At 35.4% G+C, this 24153-nt stretch overlaps 1 protein-coding gene across 1 annotated transcript in view; it reads right to left on the bottom strand.

The window, feature by feature from the left end:
- The window catches only part of LOC145670303 (cathepsin O-like), a 61064-nt gene extending 40134 nt beyond the window's left edge, over nt 1-20930 (bottom strand). Inside the window, exons 1-3 of the mRNA XM_081738775.1 lie at nt 20659-20930; nt 7774-8006; nt 2737-2872 (exon numbers count right to left, since the gene is read on the bottom strand). Of these exons, the coding sequence (XP_081594901.1) occupies nt 2737-2872; nt 7774-8006; nt 20659-20844 (555 nt within the window). The 5' untranslated portion in view covers nt 20845-20930. The remainder of the gene's footprint in view (nt 1-2736; nt 2873-7773; nt 8007-20658) is intronic.
- Nucleotides 20931-24153: the final 3223 nt, after the last annotated feature.

Genomic DNA, 24153 nt, shown 5'->3' with positions numbered 1-24153 from the left:
TTGCTCTCTATCCATTAAAAGAAACAACCAAGGGAATCGATATTCTGGACACAACAAAAGCGAACTTTAAAAAATATGAGCTGAACTTGAAAACCTAGTAGGAGTGGCGACAGATGGAGCTCAGAGTATGGTTGGCAAAAATGTTCTGGGCTTTTAGCGACAAGAATTGAAATGTCTGGATTTTATCAGCTACTATTGCATTATTCATTAGGAGAATCTCTGTGCAAAATTTCTTGGGTTTGATAATGTAATAAAAGTCAATAATGATATTGTAAAATTTATCCGGTTTACACCATCGGCAGTTCCAAAATTTTCTACAAACAGAATGTTATACCGATCAGAGTGAAGTCGTCTACTTTTGTGATGTGCGATGGCTGAACTGGTCAAAAGTGTTCACATGTGTTTTTAAACTGAAAGAGTTTATTTAAGAGTTTATGCAGACGAAGGGCTATCCAGTATACGAGTTCAGCGACCAATAGTACTTGGCAGGTTTTGCCTTCTTCACGGATATATCTTCACATTTAACTTCAAGCTTCAGCCCCCCCCCCCCCTCCCCCCCAAAAAAAATCAGTGCACATTCTCTTCCAATGCATCAAAGCTTTTCGAATGATACTGGAAATGTTCAAATGCCAATTGCAAGAGCGCAATGACCCATTTTGAAAGCATGACAAAAGTACAGGACGCAGACTATTCTCGTTACGTTGCTGCAATTCAACTACTGCAGGCTGAATTCAAAGATAGATTCCATTATTTCGATATTCAGCACAAACACAGTTAGTGATCCACTTGTGGTCGTGATCGATGGTCCAGGTGATCCTCAAATGGGGGTTATAGAACTCCAGAGTGACTCAGAACTAAAAGTAAAATATTCTGAAGTAACCACTTTAGAATTTTATGAAAAATAATGTAGTGAAGGATAATTTCACGAAATTAAGAGAGAAAGACACAAGCGTGTTGTGCCTCTTTGGAAACACATACTTATGTGAACAATATTTGCAAGAATGAAGTACACAAAATCTCAAATAGAAAAGTGTCTTCGCTTAGCAACAACAGAATTAACTCCTGATATAGAAACATTAGTTTAAAAAATTAAACATTGTGTGTTAGTGTTAGTACTATTTTGAAATAAATGAGTAACTGAAGTCTATATTTTTGTGAATAAAATATGAGCCATTCCATGTGAAATCAACTAAATTTTCAGGAAAAATGAAAAACTCTCGTTGTCTCAGAATTGGATGAAACTTGGTGTACATGTAGGCCTCTATGAGAGATGATCATGCACCAAATTCAGCCCTGTATCCCCTGTACTTTCAGAGTACAGGATGGTAAAAAATGGAAAAAATTGATGTTTTTTGTAGAACCTTGTCAGCTTCAATTGATCATATCTCCCGTAAATATTGGGCTAGAGAGAAAAATAATATACCATTTTGAAGAGGAAAGAATATACTACAAGATATGTCAGGAACATTTATTTGAAAACCAAATATCATTTTCCAGGAAATCCCGGGAAAATTTTGAATCAGTGATATCTCAGCAAGTGCCCATTTGATTTCCTTGGGGTACCAAAGTAGTCCCATATGTCCGGCATGTGTGTGCCAAATGTCAACTTGGACCAAGAATGAGCCTGATTTGATTTAATTTTCCTATATCCGAAAAATGTTGAAGAAGCCAATTCTAGCACAAAATTTCATACTTTCGTGAGTGAAAAAACAAATGTAAATATTATTCTTAGCACTATCTTCAAATAAATTAAAATATTTGTATTAATTTAATTTCCTAACATTCAAAAAAGTTTAAAAGACCGATATTTGTTACAGTAATTTTCATACTTCTGTGAACAAAAATGTTCAGGGACGAAAATTTTGAAATATGTTACTAAACTTGTAATGATTTGATTACCCTACATTCAAAATGATAATAATAAGTTGAGTTGACTTGATTTTGAATTTAACGTCCCTTTCAGCAGCGAGGCTATGAGACGAGACCTACTGATTAACGTGGAATCCGAACCACATGAGCTCCCGCTGGGAATCGAACTTGGATTTCCCACGCCAAAGGCGCATACGCTAATCGCTTAGCCACGAAGAAGCTCTAATAATAATAATAATAATAATTACAAAAATCCAATGTTTATAATAAATTACATACGTTTATGAACAAAAATACGTTTGACAACAGTAAATAACACTTGTATTATTTTTTTTATCTATCATAGAAAAAAAATAAACGTTAAAGAACAAGGATATCCTCAAAGTTGCCACCTAACGATGCAAATATTAAGGAATACAATTTTAAGTAACTATTTTGAAAATTTGTAATACAGCACATTTACAACTACAAAACCTCAGTGTTTGATATCTAAATTCTACAAAAAAGTTAACAATTTTTTATAATCTGGATTTTTTAAAAGAAGACTATTTATTTATTTATTTATTTTTAAATTGTGGCCCGCAAGCTGATGCCCAACTGCTCAAATAGCCCGATGTACTCAAAACGTTGGGCAACCCTGGTCTAAGACACAAAGTGTAGTCACAGAAAGAAATCAGAAAAGGAATGGAAAGATCTACAATAAAGCATGGCGAGATACGTAGCTCTTGTTAGTTCATTCTGCTAGAAAGTACACCGTCAACACATAATTTGTGCTGACAAGTGTTTGAGCCTGTACCTACTAACTTACTCAAAACAGTAAAACAGAAAAATCAGAAAATAAAATTAAGAAAAACAGAAAGGAAATACCTGTTGCACACTTAAAGCTTGCAGTTTACCAGTCTTCAGAGCATTCATCGTTTCAATTGTTTCAACAGTGCTAAATGCCCAACATGCTCCACAAGTCTTCTGGTTCCGAACAGCAGTGACGACATTTTGGTCTCTCCTCATGGAAAAATAAACAACAAAAACTGTAGACATCTCTGAATTTCTAATTTCCAAAATTGTTGGACACCGAACTCATATCACATATACTACTTATTGCGCCGAAGCCATCGGCTCGTTGTATACTATAGGTTTACTACTATATCAGGAAATAAATAATTTGAACCAACGTAGTTTTCAAATTGCAACTAAATTGCCATAATAGTATAAAATCTGCAAACCGCCTGCATGCTAGCACGATTTGTTCACATCAAGAAGCCAGATAAGACACCTACTAACTTGACTGTTTACTATTAAAAATTAGCGTACACACGGACTTATACTATTATAAATTATACACACTATTATACTATTATGTTTTGCTATTACATTCATCCCTCGACTTAACGGATTTCAGAAGCAACGGACACAATCTCGAACAGTCGACTCAGTCTGAAAGTCCTATGAAAGTGACTATGTTTGTGACTTAATAACTCTTGAACCACCCGACCGATATCGATCAAATTTTCAACATAGATGAGGTTCGGGCTTGGGATGGTTTTTATCATTTCACTTTCACGGTCCAACTTAGAGGACGGGGAGATATATAAAAATGATCGATATTAGTGTCGAATCGATAGTTTTCATGGTTACTGAGAGGAACAGTAACACTTCTGATGCCGTTTAAATCCAATTCAGCGCTGCAACTTGGGAAACTGGGAGGGGGAGAGAACCCTTTCCTTCTCACATAGCCAACTTTATGTGGCAATGTCTCGAGTTGGAATTCCCGAAAATTTATATGTCCCGGTTTATGAATACAATACAAAAAAACATCGATCAAAGAGCGCTTCAGTAATAGTAAAAAATGACTGACTAACGGAATATATTACTAATTTTTCTTATTTTAACCCAGCGAAGCGGGTAATTGACGCTAGTTTTCAACTAAAAATGTTGAATTTACTGTATTATAGGGATTTCGATAAAGTGAATATTGGTTTGAGATTTCGTAATGTAACGATGTGTATATGATTATACGTAAGAAGTTAAGATTCTTTATAAATTAAACCAATTTTTTGGTATCTGGAATTAACACTAAGTTAATTTCACAACTACTATTATCGCTATTCTAACTTACTGGCCTTCGTTTTAGATTATTACCGTTTCTACAGCAGTAATAAAGCAAGTGAGACAGTCGGGGCAATGCACATCCAAAGCACTTTAGTATCTCATGCTATGACCATGATTGGTGGATTTCGAATGAAAGGAACAAAGTTACAATGGATTAAAAATCAAACTTTTTTCCGAAGTTCTTATTTCGAAAAATTGCTTAGATGAGTATCTCATCCAATTACATATAGATGGTTTCCAATACATGTGAAAATCGTAAGTCTGTTTACAGTAATTTGATATCTCAAATAGTTCTGGAGATGTGACAAACAATGATAAGGTTTCCAACACTGCTTAAAATTATGTACTTCTGAGAACTTGTAATTACACCTACCTCAAAGTATTGTTATAATGTTATAGAACCAAAAATTGCTTTAAAAAGTTCATACAAATACGCTATTTTTAAACAATATATTAAATTTATAATTTTTTTGTAACTCCGCAACAGTTTGAGATATCAAATGCTGAAAACGGCATTATGATTTTCATATCTATTGAAAAAAATCTACGTAATTGTGTGTCACACTTATCTAAACACTTTTCCGAAATAACGTCCTTTGAAAGAAGTCAAATTTTCAATTTCTTGTAACTCGTTTCTACTTGTTCGAAATACGTCATATAACATAGTCCCATTTAAAAAAAAGTAACTTTATGTTGGGTTGGCAACATTGTTCATAAGGTGGTATCAAACAATATTCCCCTGCCGATTTTTACATGGTACAAAACGTTGGCGTTTTGTATGCGTTAGTTGCAGATAGCGTCCAGGGCCTAAATTTCGCAGCAACCATCCCAGAAATCACTTGGTCGCAATGAGAAAATACCCTGGGAAAACATAAGAGAGCAATCTCTTCGCGTTCAGGCCCGCCTGGGATCGATTCTAGTTGACGACCATCCCATTTGATATTTGCCCGGGAGTTTCTGCGGTCATATCAGGCGAATTTCGAGAGGGTAAGGTACCCTGAAACCATGCCCTGGTGAACACCTTCCGATGCCTTTTACATACAAAATCGGGCTGTACGCCAAAGTTAATCCAGATCCACCAATGAAGAAGACGCTCGACGTACCTTGCGTACATCCAATATGAGATCCCTCACAAATCCAGAAGCATGTTCTGTGGGCCGCTTTGTCATTGTTTCGAACAGCACATTCATAAAATCTGTCAATGGTTGTGTGTTCGTAGTATTCTGGATCCAGTAGCTAACGTGTACATTATCTTTTTCAATACGCATTATGTGTGGCTTCGGACATGCGATTGCTGATATGCTATTATATATATATTACCAAGCTCTTTGATAGTGTACGTAGCAAGATCTCTGGGATTCAAACAATACCAAAGCGTTTGCTAGAATCTTTCCCACTTGTGCATCATTTCATCTTATCACTATCAAAATGTTTGATAAAATATATGACACATGCTTCTTGGTATTAACGAGATACTAAAGTAGTTTGTTCCATGAAACATGAGTTTGCTAGAAACTATTTTCACCGGCGCAAAACTGTATGATGTGTATAATCTTCGCACCTTTTGGCCTTACAGGTGGTGAGGCCCTTACAACTGGCAGCGACCATGACGAGGTTGTGTGCCTTGAAACAGCCACCTGTCTGTATCGACCAATTCTCCTCTTTTTCTTTTAAAGGCTTCTACGGTGGTTGTTCCTAATGAAGTTTCTTTTGCAGAGTCGTGCATAGCAAAATACAAATTGTTCTCAGCAACTTTTTTTTTTTTTCCACATGTAACTAGTTGTTATCATAATACGATTTTTATGGTGAATGTTAAGAAAACAGAAAATAGCTTTCAACATGTAAGAAATACAAAACTTTTAACACAGCGACTGGTAAACATTTCCTTCGCATCATGCTAACTTATGATCCTTTTTACCCACTCTATAGTGTTTGTTCTTTAGTTTTACTTTTTAACATACACGAAGAGACCAACACGCACTGGATATAAAATCTGTAAATGGACAGAAACGGTAAGTCTCCCCCCACTCCATTAATCTTTCTTTAAGCCAATTTCTCTAAATACAACAGCTACTTCATTGAGAACGTGCTGTTCGCGGGCTTTACTGAGAATCTGCTAAATTCTTTTCTTCACTGGTAAAAGAAGTGTTTCCATCTAATAAGTTAAGGGAAATTCAAGTACCCGCTGTAAAGCAGGACCATTAACTCACACAAATTATAACTTTATCAGATAATTTACAAAACAAATCTATCACACAACGTGAATTTACTCCTCTGTTCTCCCATTCACGTACTATGCTACGAAATTGCACAAATTTATTGCATACCCTAAAGTAAAATATAGGAGTAACCTTCAATATACCGGGTACGGCAAGTCACCATCGGCATTATACATTTTTTCCTAATCTTTTTTAAACTGTCATTGTCGATAACAAAAATTATGTGGATATCTTATAGTAAAGTAAGTACTTAACTCATTGTGTGTTCCTGAGGAAGGCTGTTCGAGTGTAACACTTAAAATATGGAAGAAAAATAGACTGTGCAACATAAGTAGGCGAGTAATATGTTATCTGCTTTATATTGCCTACAAATATATAGGCATAATAATAATATTCTAATTCATTACGTACTAATATTCGTAAAAATTACGTATTTACCCAAAATCATTCAAAATTATCTAACTGTGAACGTTTCGGCAAAAAGTTATTGTTATCCTCAGCACACATCATTTCAGGAAACATTGTAATAGAACAACATCTCGCTGATTATCTTCTTCTGAATAGCATTACTTCTCTTAAATCAAGTAATCTCTTATAAAACCATCCATGTACCTAAACACTCCTTTTCATGAGTACTAACCGGTATTTTATGAAATTGAACAATGTTTTTTTTTAATTTCAGCTATATAAAATAGCGGTTAGTACTTATGTAAAAATGTATTTAGGTACAAGGAAAATGTTACGGAGGATTATTGGGAGTTGACAAAAGTAATGCTATTTAGAAAAAGCTAGCGGAATGCAATCTCACAGACAACGTTATTTTTCTCGAAAGACATATGCTGAGAAACGCAATAACTTTTTTGCTGAAATGTTCACAATAAGATAATTTTGAGTGCTTTTGGGATAAGTAATTTTTATGAATATTTGAGTGTCCAACTGTTCAAAACAATGTGTATACAATTTAAAAAAGAATAGCAGCTATATTATTGTAAGTAAGGAAAAGTTGCAACATTGACAGTTTTCTCATGGAATTACAATGTGTACTCGAACTGCAAACCACTAACTCTAAAACTTCTGAGTACGATACTCTTCATTTCTAGTGACATCTTGCAGAACAGCCACAGGAACTGCTTTATGAGCCATTTCAATTTTATGGCGCAGTGCCAAGCGGGCAATACTTAGGCGTGTTGGCGGTTCAGTTTAATATTCCTGTCTCCATTCTCGTTACATTTAATAGATATTCTTTAACTTTCAATAACATTTCAGAATGTTACTTTACCGCTCGAATGTTCCTTTACCCGTATTTGCGCCATCACTGTATTTTCTCAACTAACTGCATCGCATCGATTAACACCATCTGTTGCTATTGCTGGACGCTGAACCCACATCCATCACAAATTAAAGCAAATTGCAAACATGATTCTTAAAGTGTGTATACATTTCTTTTTAAACACCCCAGTATGCATCCTATTAAATCAAGTAACAACAGTCAATCTTCTTAGGAAAATGGAATTACAATATATTTTACTTTATTTAACTCAACTACATAAGGATGGAAGATAAAATTAATACTTACCAATCCACTTTCTTAGGCAGATTATCGAGGGATCTTTTCACATTGTTATGATCAAAACGAAAATCTGTCATGTTTTGAGGATCTCTGACTCTCAAATGTCTGTGAAGGTTTGGTTGTAAATATTGGTTTAAAAATTCCTCCTCAGTTAAATCAGAGAACTGAGTTATTCCATATAGTGCACTATTATTTGACGTCCTATTTGAGTTTAATTTTTCAATCTTCATCAGAGTTTCCTGAAAAATAGACCAAAGTGAAAATAAGCTATGCACTACAAAGATTAGGCTTCAAACTTGTGCAAAAATTATCCTTTCCTCTCCTCACAAAAACAAATAAATAAATAAAAACAAGAATTTTAGGAATGATCCAAAAAATTGATCAAAAGATTGCGAACTTGACCAATAATTAGATTTTGGATCAGGGATCACAAAATTTTTGAACGACCCCTAAAACGTTTTCTTTCTCTCTCTCTCTCTCTCTTTTTTCGGAATAAGCACATCATACTGAGTAAATTGTTAATTTGGGTTTGGCTACTATATGTAGTGCTCAAAATATGGGGCGTACAAGAAAATGTTTGACTGAATGAAATATATTGATTTTTTGAATCTGGAGCCACAAAATTTTTGAACGATCCCTAAATCGAGTTTTCATATTTTTTGCGGAATAACACATCATACTGAGTAAATTGTTAGTTTTGGTTTGGGTACACTATATGTAGTTCTCAAAATATGGGACGTACAAGAAAATATTTTAATTGAATGAAATATATTGAATTTTGTGAATCAGGGTCTACAACATTTCTGAACGGCCTCTAAATCGAGTTTTTATATTTTTTACGGAATAAGCACATCATACTGAGTAAACTGTTAGTTTTGGTTTGGCTAGACTCTATGTAGTTCCCAAAATATGGGGCGTAGAAGAAAATGTTTGATTGAATGAAATATATTGAAATTTTGAATCAGGGGCCACAAAATTTTTGAAGGGCCCCTAAATCGAGTTTTCGTATTTTTTACGGAATAAGCACACCATACTGAGTAAATTGTTAGTTTTGGTTTGGGTACACTATATGTAGTTCTCGACATATAAGGCCTAGAAAAAATTTTTTGCCTGAAATATATTGGATCTTTTGATCCAATAAAATAAAAATAAATAAATAAAACCTAACATTAACAAAATTTGTACACACCATACGAACCCGATCGGAAAAACCTTGACTACTGGGATGTCAACAACATTTGTTGCTCTTATCAGTACTTGCTCCTTAAGAAAACAACGCTCCTTTTAGAATTACATTATTGATAGTTTCAGTGCACTGTAGAAACAATTAAAACTGAGCTATCTCTTTCTTAACGTTTCTTCAGCATTCACACTGAAATTCTGTTAATGATAGCCCTTAATTTCTATGAATAAGTAAATTTTTCCTAACCCACGAACACTATCATCTATGATTAGGCTGAGGAGGAGGGAAAAAAAATCTTAATCAGTCTCCACCGTCCCAATACCCGCCAACGTTCTTTATATGAAATTAAATGAAATCTTTTGGAATGAATAAAGCAGGAGAAAACGGGGAACCCTGAGAAAACTACGCACACGGTGTTTGTCCACCATGAAGTTCACCTGGAGTGAGCTAGGATCGAACCAAAGACCCCATGCACCAGAGATGAACGCTCTACCACTGAACCAAGGTGCCCCAGCCCTTACACACACATATACATGGAACTATTACTTAAATAATTAATACTCTTGGACAACTTATTTATTAAAATTAAAATAGGACGTAACAGTTTCAATAACTTAACGTTATCTTCATAAGACGTTAACAAACTTGAAACTGTCACGAATTATTTTAATTTTAATAAATAAGGATACACTTTGGTTAAAAAAAAAAGTATTATATATAGTATAAGCTTACTTCCTTACTTAATATGAATCGAATTTCCTGTATTTAGAATAGAAGAAAACATTAATACCAAACAATAAGTATAAACTAATATTTTTAATATCTTGGCATTCTGAATAACTCAAACATTAACAAGCGAATACTCGTATATATATATATATACAGTGAAACTTCTCAATAACGGACACCAATGGGACATGAATTTTTGTCCGTTACTGAGAGGTGTCCGTTACAGAGAGGTTACAGTAATTTAATTTCTCGCAACGGTAACTGTATGCAGTAATATACAGTAAATACATTATATATGAGCATAACTACGTAAAATTCAATATGAAAATACTCTATTTAGAATGTATATGACACTGGGAGGGATGAAGAAGAAATTGATTTCTGTTAAATAGTATTATTGCTGGGGATGTGTTAATACATTCGTATATTGCAAAAGATAATGCATGTATGGTAATAATTTTATTTTTACATGGGAGGGGAAAGTGAGAGGGAAAGCGTTTTTAATTTCTTTCTAATTCTCAGGACCTTCTCAAAAGATGCGTTAGGAATCAACTAACCGGTTAAACTCATTAGCAAGTGTCCTTTGAAAATCCTCGGTACAGTTGCGGAAAAAATGTGTGTGTGTGTGTATGTTTGTGTACTGGCGGAATGGATGAAAAAGCAAGTTATTGTGATTGCATATGTTTATTGACTCAGCCCCAATCACAAAGAATATCTTCTTAGAAAAAGTGAAAAAGGATGCCTAGAAAACTCCAACCCAGACTTGTTCCAGTATCATAAGTAAAAGAAAAATGTTACTTTTCCAAAAAAGTACGAGGAAATATTGTTCGTTGAAATGTTATTGTAAAACAGCGTTTGTTTTGTTATCTATGAAATTGTCGGGAAAAAATTCAAGGCCCAGAGGAAAAAGTACTAAATTTGTTAGGGAAGGGAAGATCCTTTGTATAGAATTCTTGGCCATACGACTGACCCTACATTGAGTGTTATTACTTATTGAAGGTTTTCTATGATTTCCACCAGAAAGTAGTTTATTGAGGGCAGAAAAAAATAATTTCAAATTCAGCTTGAAGCTGTTCTGTTTGATGGTTCACCGGTCTAGACTCATAATAGATACACCTGTGGGGAAAAGACTTTTCTGTCTACTGTAATATATCGCAGAAGCGAGAATAATTCCTGTCCGTTATGAAGAGGTTATTGAAAAGTTTGGGGGAAAAAGGACTGTCCGCGTCCGTATCTGAGAGTGTCCGTAAAAGGGAGGGTTTTGTTCCGTAAGAGAACATATATTTTTGCCGGGACAAAAAAATCTGTCCGTATTATAGAGGTGTCCGTTAAGGGAGGTTTCACTGTATGTATATATATATCATAATTTTATACGTTTCTTTGATTATCTACAACCGACAAACCTAACTTTTTCTTTCTTTCTTTTCTGTAGTATTTGAAGTGTTGATCTAATTTGTTCTCTTTCAAAGTTTGAAGTTTTAACACCTTTCGTCCTCCTCCAGACTCTTTATTTCTAAAGATAATCTTTTTCTTATCTTCTCTTTGAGTCTGTCTTGATTCTTTGAGGTGTTTTTCTACTTTCTGTGGGCAGCTACAAAGTTTCCTGACTCGTCAGTGAAAAGCACTGGATTTTCCTTACCATCGGCAATTTTTTAATAATTCCCTGACTTATTTTAATTTCCCTGTCTTTCAAGATCACTATGAACCCTACTCTCAAGAGTACAAGTACTGATGAAAGCCACGAATTGTTGTTGAAACGTATACGGTCAAGATTTTTCAAATGAAATGAAATTTTTGAGTTTTACGTCCCACGGATATGCCGGCTAGACTAAAGGAGACGGTAATGATGAGAAATGAATGAAATGGTGGAATGAAGAAAGTAGGAGGAAACGGGAGAAGCCGAGGAAACCCACGCACACGGTGTTTGTCCACCACGAAGTTCACTTGGCGCGAGCTGGAATCGAACCAAGGACCCCACACTCTACCACTGAGCCACCGCGGCCCCAAGATTTTTCAGGTAAGGTACTTATGATGAGTACAAACTTCGTACATGACAGTGATTTCTGGTCTACCTATATTTACTGGAAAGTTATCATACAACAGATAGACACATATCTTATCCAATCAAAAGCAGACCTCTTTAACGAAGCTTTCTACAACCTCGTGAATGATAAAAAATTAATTTGGACCAAAGAAATCTTAATAACTACTGACATAATTATACTGATCACGTCAACATGATACTGTCATAATCATATTTACATCTTAAGGTACACTAGATTATAATAAAATAATAGCAGTCTATATTTGCAACATTAGTCCTACCTTATGTTACGATAGATTTAACCATTAGAGTACATTAACATTCCCACTATTTCGATTAATAATGGTTTCATATTTCAAAGTGTGAAGATGTATTTTCAATAGTTAGGATATTTATTCGAAACAAAGGAAAGGAGGGGGGTCCAACTAAAGAGAAGAGGATACTGTTTTCATTTGAGATATTCAATTATAGACAATGGTGAGAAAAACCCACCGAATATATATGAGACAAAAATATTTCAAGTTAAAAATGATTTCAGTTTATATATAACGTACCCCATAATCAAGTTTGGCTTCACTCCCTCCCTCCTTTCACACACAAAAACACATTATATACATATATCAGCGTTTTTTTAAGCGGTATCGCATCGCAGTTTGCGATGTAAAAAACATGGAAATGTGATACAAATTGAAAAATGTATTGCAAATTGAGATGCATTTTGCATTTTTCATTAATACCATGGAAGCTAAAATAAGGAGCAAGTTGAAAAAATATTACTCTTGTCTCAAGAAATTTTTCTTTGAATGGTCGGTTGCTACAAGAAAAGAAGAAAAAAAAGCCTCTACTTTGGGTTACAAAACAGTTTTCCAGTTGTCTTTTCTTTCCTTTGTCGTTTTGTTGCTAGGGGTCATCCTCCAGACCTTCTCACGTTTCGAGTCGTCTATCCTTGTTTCCATGTAATAATAATAATAATAATAAAAAGTCTGTTGAAAAGAGGCGCATTGGCAGCAGAGAAACCAAGTTTAAATCATATTGGACCTATCCGATATATGGTGTGTAGCATGAATGGGGCTTGGATATGGCTAGTAAATTGCAGTAACGGCATTCTTCAGCGCCGAAAATATAGAAAAAATACACTCGTCTTTTTCTCTCTTTTCCTTTTCATTTGAAGTACTGATACAGTGGATGCCCATTTACCTCCCTTGTAGAAACCAACATACAGTATTTGGAAGATTTCTCCGCGCGAGACGCTACGAACCTAACTCACAAAACATCCCAAACAAAGGAACCCTCTCTCTCTGTATGTGTATGTGTGTGTGTTTATATATTGATGGCATATATATTGGGGATGGGCCGATTCCAATTCTTCGATACCGATTCCGTTCGATTCCGACGAAAAAATAGTGAAAACTCTTCAAATCATGTATTTTTGAATGATGATTTTTTACGATAACACTAAGAAATTTACAGATTATCTGTTTAAAGTATTAAACAAACCATAAATGACCACCTTCTGCAATGAAAAGCTATGTGAATTATTTCGGACAGACGACAAAAATCACCGACGACTAATCGGTTCAAACCACTTAACCTAAATCGAATGGTCAGCATTGTTTTATTTGGACGACAAATATTCATAATTGGTTATTTAGATAGTAGGTTATTCTTTTTTTAATATTAAAAATTGTTAATACATTGTTAGTAAAATTTTAAATTATGTATCCTTTATAAAAACCACAGCCTAAATTTTAAAAAAAAATGAAATGAAATCTTTGAGTTTTACGTCCCACGTTATGCCGGTTAGGCTAAAGGAGACGCTAATTATGAGAAATGAATGAAATGGTAGAATGAAGAAAGTGGGAGGAAACGAGAGAACCCCTAGAAAACCTTAAAAAATAAAATAAAAAAAATTAAATTAAAATTAAGTTTAAAAAAAAGCTCATTAGTCCCAGGACCTGCCAAAAGAGAGAATACTTAATAATATAATATTTACTGAGGTTGGTAGAATTCGATGAGAAGAACGTTTAAAACCTTGTTCTAAAGTTTCTCATTTCCGAAGTTTTGATACATCATAGCACTAAAGAAAGAATACTATAATAACCCAAAATAGCAGTTCATGGCTTTAACCCATATACGCCCAGAATATTTTTTGTTACGAAATTAAGTAATATTGTAAACATTAGTAATAAGGGTGTGTAAGAACCAGAATTTACAACAACTTTTTACGTATTTGAGTGATTCCATTTCAAATCGTCCAGGGTGGTCCACACGACTGTCTCAGATTTAGTTCATTTTTTAAAATAAGGAACTACATACAAAATTATTAGACCCATAATTTTTCTTTTTGATGAAAACAATTTTTTCTTCGATATACAACCTTCCAAAATAGCTGCCCTCCTCTCGGATTGCTCGAAAAACTGAAAAACATGTCAAATTAAAAATTTTACTGAAGAGAAACGAGTGTACTTAGTAACATAATCGTAATAGCAGAAAGAGTATAAAGTTACATGTTTCGGTGGAGGGCCAAAATTCGTCGATTAGTCCAATAGGAATCGCGCAATTCACTCGCAATGTTGCCAACTTTGGTGAATTTTTTGCTAACTTCAAACATTTTTTTTTTCTGTCCTCACGAACAATATCAACCATCTGCTTCTAGCATCGAAATCTACTCCCTAAGGTCTCTTGAAAATGTAAAGGACTTACGTTTCTGATTATTACATCCCACGTTATAGCATGATGAAAAGCTGAAAATTTCATTAAGACGCCATGTTTGGACGCCCATTTTCTCAAAAACCCACCTTTTAAAAATCTGAATTTTTTTTACATGTATTGGAGAAGTACCTAAGTATTTAACATCCGTTAACCGTTCATGCGGCTGCAGCCCCAAACATTCGCAATTAATTATTGAAATTTCGATTTTTGTACTGAAATGTAAATATTTCCTATGGGTATTTAGATCCTATACACAAGCCGAATTGAAAGGGAGTATGAAAATTTTGAGAGATGAATCCTGACATCAAATCCAATAAAAGTTCCTATAAAGATGAGTGGAATTCCGCTTCGTTTTCGAGTTACAGGGTTTCCAACTCGGGATCCAAAATCGGCTTGCGACAATGGAAAATAAAATATAAATTTCGCCTTAAATCAGAACTATGTGTTAAAGTTACTATGAAGTTCAGAAAGTTGATTTGTATCAATATGATAATTCTTACGTGTGTTGCAATTCGGTTGGCAGTGTCGCCAACTTGATAGAACTTTTATTTGTTTCCAAATGACACTACGTGGATTTTATTTGATATTTGGTATTCATTAATGATTGTAAACATCACATGAAGCACAATTTTCCCCACATCAGCACAGTTTTCGAAAACTTACATGTATTTCATTAAAAAGTTTTATCTCGTGCGTTATTGATAGTTTGCGTGACTCGGTGTCGTGAACATCGTTCTAGTGTTCTCTGGAACCATGAAAATTGTTTTCACTGCTAGCGTGACATTGTAGTGCACTAGCTACAGTGTTTGTGTGAATAATAATGGAGAATTCCTATTACAGTAAGGACCGTATTAAATGTGTTGATTATGCTAAAAGCCATAAGAGGATTGTGCACAGAAAGAATTCTAGACAAAAATTTTATCTTGCGGTAAAATATATGGATTGCGTACAGCGTGTCTACCCAAACGTACTATTAGGGGAGGATGATTATTTGTGTCCTGTACACAAGGCGATTTGAACGGCAGTATGAAAAATTTCGAGAGGTGAATCCTTGACCGTAGTCTAGGTTTCACCGATAACGGCTGATTTTAATGGCGACACATACATGTTTAGCATGTTAACTGTCTGGTTAATGGTTTCCAAATATACATTCAGAGGAACAAATTCTTTATCTTGTTGGTGCATAATTTCATATTTACACCTTTCGTGGTCACCAATATCTCTCACACATTCACGTTGTTCACGGTAAATATTCAAAGCACCGTTTACACAAATAATCATCCTCTCCTAATATTACGTTTTGGCAGACGCGCTGTACGCAATACATATATTTTACCGCAAGATAAAATTTTTGTCAAGAATTTTATCTGTACACAATGATCTTATGCCTTTTAAAATAATCAACACATTTAATACGGTCCTTACTGTAATAGGACTTCTCCATTGTTATTCACACAAACACTGTAACTAGTGCACTACAATATTATGTTACCAGTGAAAACAGTTTTCATGGTTCTAGACAACACTAGGACGATGTTCACGACACTGAATCACGTTATATAAACTGTTTCGTGGTTGCAGCAAAACTTCTTGAACAAGTTCGAACTTGATGCGCGGAGTTACGAGAGGATTTGCAATAATAAAAGATAAATTTTGTTCTTCTTTTTCTTTTTATTATTATTATTATCATTATGACAACTTACAAAGACGTAGTTTTTATTCGATATTTTGGGTTTACTAATGATGGCAAACATCAAGTGAAATTCACACTTAAGGTTGCATCTATGAATAACGCACAAGATAAACCTTTTAATGAAATGCATCTAAGTTTTCGAAAACTGTGGTGATGTGGGGAAAATTGTGCTTCATGTGATGTTTACAATCATTAATGAATACCAAATATCAAATAAAATCCACGTAGTGTCATTTGGAAACAAATAAAAGTTCTATCAAGTTGGCGACACTGCCAACCGAATTGCAACACACGTAAGAATTATCATATTGATACAAATCAACTTTCTGAACTTCATAGTAACTTTAACACATAGTTCTGATTTAAGGCGAAATTTATATTTTATTTTCCATTGTCGCAAGCCGATTTTGGATCCCGAGTTGGAAACCCTGTAACTCGAAAACGAAGCGGAATTCCACTCATCTTTATAGGAACTTTTCTATTGGATTTGATGTCAGGATTCATCTCTCAAAATTTTCATACTCCCTTTCAATTCGCCTTGTGTATAGGATCTAAATACCCATAGGAAATATTTACATTTCCAGTACAAAAATCGAAATTTCAATAATTAATTGCGAATGTTTGGGGCTGCAGCCGCATGAACGGTTAACGGATATTAAATACGTAGGTACTTCTCCAATACATGTAAAAAATTCAGATTTTTAAAAGGTGGGTTTTTTGAGAAAATGGCGTCCAAACATGGCGTCTTAATGAAATTTTCAGCTTTTCATCATGCTATAACGTGGGATGTAATAATCAGAAACGTAAGTCCTTTACATTTTCAAGAGAACTTATGGAGTAGATTTCGATGCTAGATGCAGATGATTGATATTGCTCGTGAGGACAGAAAAAAAAATATTTGAAGTTAGCAAAAATTTCGCCAAAGTTGGTAACATTGCGAGTGAATTGCGCGATTCCTATTGGACCAATCGACGAATTTTGGCCCTCCACCGAAACATACAGCTTTATACTCTTTCTCTTATTACTAAGTACACTCGTTTCCCTACAACAAAACTTTTAATTTGACATGTTTTTCAGTTTTTCGAGTAATCCGAGAGGAGGGCAGCCATTTTGGAAGGCTGTATATCGAAGGAAAAATTTTTTTCAGCAAAAAGAAAAAATATGGGTCTAATAATATTGCATGTAGATCCCATATAAAAAAAATAAATGAAGTCTGATACTATGATGGGGACCAATTGTGGTTTGCCTGGACGATTTGAAATGGTATCGGTCATTTGTACTATTTAACGAAAAAATGCCTGTTGCGAAAACGCAATAATAACCAACCAACTAAATAACTCTATGGCCTATGGAACCCGAAGGTTCAATGCCGCGTTCACAAAAGCTCTCCACTGACTTCTATCCTTAGCTAACTGCATCCAGTTTCTACTTTGTATTCCAATCTCTGCGAGATTCATCTTAATATTGCCCTCCCATCTGCGCCTAGGTCTTAATAATGGTTGGAAAACGCAATAATTGATTTTAAATTATTATTGTTCTTGAACTTAACTATTATACGAAAAATTATACGAATAAAAGTCGTGAACCTTACGGAAACATGAAATGTAATTTTAATTAATATCTGCTTTAAATTAGAAACACAACATACATTTCTTCACCAAGATGAACGGCCATTCCGAAAGAAAAATAACACGCATTCTGAAAGAACATTCTATACACAAAGCCATTACGAGTAAGATCTTCGAACTTCTCCACTAGAAGCACCACCTATCTGCGTGTGGCTTAATGACTTCTAGTAGCAGAAGATCGTTATTAAAGAAAATAAAACGCTATTATTTAATAACGCTACCAATGTTGCGAAAACGCAATTGTGGACATATGTAGGTTAATTTTGTAAAACCCTCTGAAGTCCAAGATAAAATGTTTGCCGAACGGAGAACAAGATGTACACAAGATTTCATACCAAAACAAAAATGGAGCTCCTTCGTGGTTAAGTGATTAGCGTACGCGCCTTTGGCGTGGGAAACTGGGTTAGATTCCCGCAGGGCGCTCATGTGGTTCGGATTCCACGTTAATCAGTAGGTCTCGTCTCATATAGCCTTGCTGCTGAAAGGGACGTTAAACTCAAAATCAACTCAACTCAAAACAAAAATGGTGATGTAGGATATGTTTCTTGGTTTAAGGTACACGAAGTTCCTTGCCTACCAGATTGAATTTAGGCAGCAAGTAAAACACAAGTATCAAGATGTATAACTTTCAGGTTCTCGCTAAAATGTTTCGGCAACCAAAACAACATCTGCAATATGTAAGTTAAGATAATTGTAATACCAATTTGTAAACAAATCAAGACAGCTAGCACCGGATTGAACACATGACTCCAAATAATGGATGTGGTAAACGTACTTCCTAAATTGTAGAATCAACTACAGGGAAATAAAACCGGTACATGAACAAGAAATTTTAAAAAAATCCCTCATTTTTCACAAAAGATGGCTTTTTATTAAAAAAAAAAGTCATCCCCAAAAAATCAATCAGCACAGAAAAACTTTTTACGTTAAAGGTTGTAAACCTACTATCCTGGCGAAGGACAATTGTGCAGTTTGTCCGAAATATACAATTCATCATTGAAATTATGAGGTTCACAAAAATGTCTCAGCTTAGTACATTAAATTATTTTGTACTATTCTTTCTCCCCATAGCAGAACATGCCGCGATCTGCGATGTGATCGCAGAAAATTTGCCGCGCCTGTGCAGAAAAATTGCCAGGAGAAAAAATAGCCAACAGAAGAATATAAAAACATGCTTGCTATGTGTAGAGTCTTAAATGCACGGACTACTCGCATAAATATAGTTTGATTTATTTATTTTATGTCGTGTATTTTTAAGAATCACAAGTGTTTTTCCAGCAGAAAATTTTTCAGAATTCCTGCAGAATTTTTTTTACTTACAAAAGCTCATTGCAGGAAGACAAAGTAAGTTCTGCTATCGGGTTCTTTCTCAATCAAGGATTTTCATTCGATCTGTTTAGCTCATCGTGGCTAAATGCTTACCTTAGGCGTCTTCGGAGCGACATATCCTGGTTCGATTGCCGGCGGAAGCTTATGTGATTCAGATTCCACGTTAAGCTGTAGGTCTATGTCCCACATAGGCTCGATACTAAATGGGACGCTAAACTCCAAATCAGCCATCATGTGACTTGTTGTAAACGTTCCAAATGAAATCATGAGTAGCAAAGTAAGTGCGCACAAGAGTGGGTCCGTTACAAGCGGCACATCAACTCCATCGGTTCAGGTACGACTCTGCCTGGAACCTTCGGCCCATGTTACCCCCACCCACGCGCGATAGTAATAAAACATTACATTCCCCTGGACACGAAACATTTTTTCTACAAACCTACGGTATTATTGTTATATACATGTAAAGGCGTGAATAATCTAAGTAGGAAATTTAGTTCTGTAGTCATCACCGTTATTTTAAATCTGTTCAAGGCTAGGCATAAGAAAGAGTTCCATCGTGGTTATACGGTTAGAGTACGAGTTTTCGGTGCGAGAGTCCTGTATTTGGTTCCTCGTGGGAACTTGTGGTTCAGATCCTATATTAATCTACAAGTTTGGTGATGGTCAAGTTTAAGTACACCACATTTTGCAAGATTTAAAGGTAAAATTTAACACTCTGCACAGAAAGACGTGTTTATAAGGAACAAATTTCTTCAGGCGGAAGAAATAAATAGTATTACACAACAGAGGTGAATTTTGTTTCGGTGCGGGATTACTAGTATAAAATTACAAGTGCATTATGTCGATTAAAATAAACGAGTGCACATTAAAGATGACTGTGTCAGATAGTCTTTTTCTCTAGTGGAGTATTGCTGCTAAAACCCACGTGTTATCACTATTTTTGGTTAGTGTATACCCACCGTCGCTGGTGCGCCCGCTCCTTTGGATGCATCTCCTGTAGCGGTCAACCAGCCTTGCCCTGCTCCGAATCACAGATAAAATTTGTGCTATCTGGTGGCCACTTCTCACAGGCTGGTTTGTGTTCCTTGCACTGCATTTTTCATGCCATAAATCTCGAGCCGTATTTATATACTAATCGTGAAAAAACTGTAATTTTTCAACAATTACTTCTGGTAGCTAAGTTGAATACTAGCTACGTTCAATGGGGTATTGTCTTGTCGTCCAGCGCATATCTACTGGAGGATAATAAGACGGAAATTAGTAAAATTATAATTTTACAACTATTTCGACCAGTATGCCTAAACTAAACCTGTATGGTCGATATACATCTCAGAAAGTTACGCTGCTCACAGAGAGACATTCAAAACCAACCGGCCACTCCTAACCAATGTGTATGCGCTAGTCTAATGAACATAATTTGTGATTCCGTTCTAAATCTGAACCCTCAAAAATAGTAGCTTGTAGAGTACAATTTTCTTTATGCCAACTGTTTGTGAATCTGCACAACTTCTTGCATCTCCTGTATTACATTCATTAAGGATAAGGTAATTCTATGCATTTTTCAATGATTTACCTGAAAAATCGCAAATCTCTTGAAATATTCCTCAGAATCAACTCTATACGTTTTGTTATACTTATGAATAAAAGACTGAAACAACTGTTCACTTGTGCCATTGTCCTTTATTTTGATTGGAATGCCTATAAAACACAAAATAACTACTCCCACCCCAACACCAACTTTCTTCCAATTGATTGCCATTACTATAAAGAAACAAGATTACGAGCATTGAGTATAAAGTAAATCGCGCTTAAGAACATTCACTTCTTTAACTTCTTCTTCTTCTTCTTCAACAGTATGAATGTTGCAAACTCGTTTCTAAAATATCCCTATTTCAGATCTGATAGTCGCTAAAACCAATACTTGTAGAACTTAAACCTAAAAACAGTTTTATTTTCTTTCTTTTTTCTGCGCTACATAAGTAAATATGTACAAACATCTATAGGTAAGCATAATCAGTAAAAACAGATACCACGTAAAATGACTTACCCATTCGCAAAGAAACACAATCTCATCCTCCATACTCCCCATCTAGTTGTTTGCCGTACCTTAATTAAAAAAAAAAAAAAAAGAAACAACAGAACAGGGTAGCGAACAGGATGATCACACTTTAACCACTTTAATTTATTAATTACACAGCACTATGCACTACACAGTTCGCACTGCAATTAGATATAGTCTAGCGGTGGCTCAGTTCACCTTTGGTGCTTGGGGGTCCCTTGTTCAATTCCAGCTCCCGTCGTGTGGACTTTGTGGTGGACAAACACCGTACTCATGGGTTTTCTCGGGGTTCTCTCACTTTCTTTATTCCACCATTTCACTCATTCTCGTTATCACGGTCTACTTTAGCCTAACCGGCATAACAGTCGGACGTTAAACTTAAAGATTTCATTTATTAGATATAGTCAAAAATTCATTCGAAATACCCTACTTCAGTGATTGCCTAACTACGGCCCGCACGCCGAATACGAACCCTAGAAGGTTCTATCGCGGATGTGGTACTTGTCCCAAACGCACTGGCAGCCAATGGATTGTAGTTTCGGGTGTTGCAGTACGAACGATCGGAGACAGAAGATATATGAAGTGGACTCATTGACTAATCAGCATAAATTTAGATGCAAATGCTATGTGACATGTTAAATAAAATTCTGTTTTTAAAAAATAAAAAATGCAGAACATTTTATCCGATTAATCACCTTATTTAATTAGTAAGTTAATTCTTCTCTCTTTGATTGGAGCAGATCTGCCTAATACATGCTGGTTGAACTCTAGTATCCTTATGAGCTCCTTCGTGTCTAAGCGGTAAGCGTACACGTCTTTGGCGTGGGAGGTCATGTGGTTCGGATTCCACGTTAATCAGCAGGTCTACGTTTCATATAGCCTCGCTGCTGAACGGGACGTTGACTCAAAATCAATTCAACTCAACTCTAGTATTCTTATTGTCAGGTCTTTTTCGATGGAAAGCATAACCAATGGTGATAACCTTTCTTGGGTCATTCAAATTTTTTTTGTAAGTGTCAACTTTTTTGATGTGAAAAAATCTTTTTTTAATGTGAAAAAAATTACTGACGCCATAGGTACAGTTAATATTAATTTCAGAAGTTTTGTAGATTCACTGAATAATTTTTCTAGATTATTGCGAACAATTCATTCTAGCAAACTCAGCCCCTGACAGTGATCCGAATTCCTCTTCAGTGTAGGCTGAAGAGAGTTCGTAGGAGAGATTATTGTTTTAAAAAATGTACATTGAACACGCTTTACTCACAATTTATCTAAGAAAGTTTAAAATAAATTGTGGAAGTGTATCTAGTGCATACAACATTACTGCCATAAGCATACAACATCCCGCTTCACCCACTTACGGACAGAGATCGGAAAGATAATTTTCTATCATTTCCTCTTTTGCATAATGTTAATTATACTTTAATAATCTTTTTCTCCGTTGCATTATACTCGAGCCGTGGAATGATAAATACCCTCTGTGCTTTCCTATACGAGTTTTATTCTGTTCATTTATCTCCAACTATTTTCATATTAGGGGGCCAGTGATACTGGACGTTTTATCTGATACAGGCACCATGTCTTGGCGGCCATTTTGAAAACGATGACCCATATGAAAAATCTTTTGATACAACACTGTTTAGTGTTTCAAAATTTATCCAACAACGTATCACTTGACCCATATTTCGGTTCAAAATTTCTAAGTTTGGCCCTCTTGAAAGGCAGCACTGCGAGCACATTAATCGATGCGCCCCATGCCTTTCCTCTTTCACTTTCTGACTGTTCGTTTACCTGCAACTGTTTTCATATTAGTGGTACTGGACGTTTTATCAGATACAGGCACCATATCATGGCGGCCATCTTGAATACGGTGACCAATATGAAAAATCTTTTACCACAACGCTTTTTACTTTTTAAAGATCTATGGAACGAGGTATTACTCGCCCCATGTTTCCATTTAAAATTTTAAAGTTTGGCCCTGGTACCCCTTGAAGGGTGGCCCCGGGAGGCGCCGCGACAACACCATTCGGTGTGCCCGATGGCATTTCCTATTTGAGTTTTTCTTCGGTTCATTTATGTTCAACCGTTTTCGAGATATCTCCGTGGAAAGATTAAATATATACATATATCCGTGGACCCAGTATATGATCAAGGGAAGGGCTAAACCATGGTTTGCCGCTTTATCCAGTGTAAAGAAAGTAGGATTGAAACTCATTTTATCCAGTGTATACCTGAGCGTTAAGGGGGGCTATAGTCCCTATAGCTCTCCCGTATGATCTGCGAAAGATATATATATTAAAAATGCTGAAATTTTGTACCAAGTTGGGAAATTCTTCTAGATACTCTGCAATATCACTAGATAAACAATGTTGCTAAAAGCAAAATAAAGTTGTATTTTCTCAAATTGTGCTACATAAAGTATTACATATTTCTAATTTAGTTATTTAACAAAACCACAATAGCCCATACATTATTTAGTGTAACAAAGGACAACACAGTATCATTAACATCAACATTTTGGAAATCTCTAATAACTCAAATGGCATGGGAGAGCTCCCTCGTGGCTAAGCGGTTAGCATACGCGCCTTTGGCGTGGGAGACCCGGGTTCAATTCCCGGCGGGAGCTCATGTGGTTCGGATTCCACGTTAATCAGTAGGTCCACGTCTCATATAGCCTCGCTGCTGAACAGGACGCTAAACTAAAATCACCTCACCTCAAATGGCATGGACGGTGTAATGCGCATCAACTGTATCTTAGCTTCAAATACTGTGATCATGGTATAATATATTTCGAATGAATGAGGGAACAAAGTTACAAGAAACGAAAAATTTAGATGTTTCTAAAGACTTTACTTCGAAAACGCGCTGACATATCACGTCTCATCATGCAGATGCTTCCAAAAGACTTAAATGCTTATAACGCCATTCACAACAAGTGTTATTTCACATCGTTTCAGAGATACCAAACACATTGGTAGTGATTGTTATACTGCTTAAAATGACGTATTT

The sequence above is a fragment of the Thermobia domestica genome, chromosome 14, assembly GCF_964235325.1.
Source record: "Thermobia domestica chromosome 14, izTheDome1.hap1.1, whole genome shotgun sequence".
In the NCBI taxonomy this organism is placed as follows: domain Eukaryota; kingdom Metazoa; phylum Arthropoda; class Insecta; order Zygentoma; family Lepismatidae; genus Thermobia; species Thermobia domestica.
Note: the sequence above shows the minus strand (reverse complement) of the source record. Positions and strands in the feature narration are given on the sequence as shown.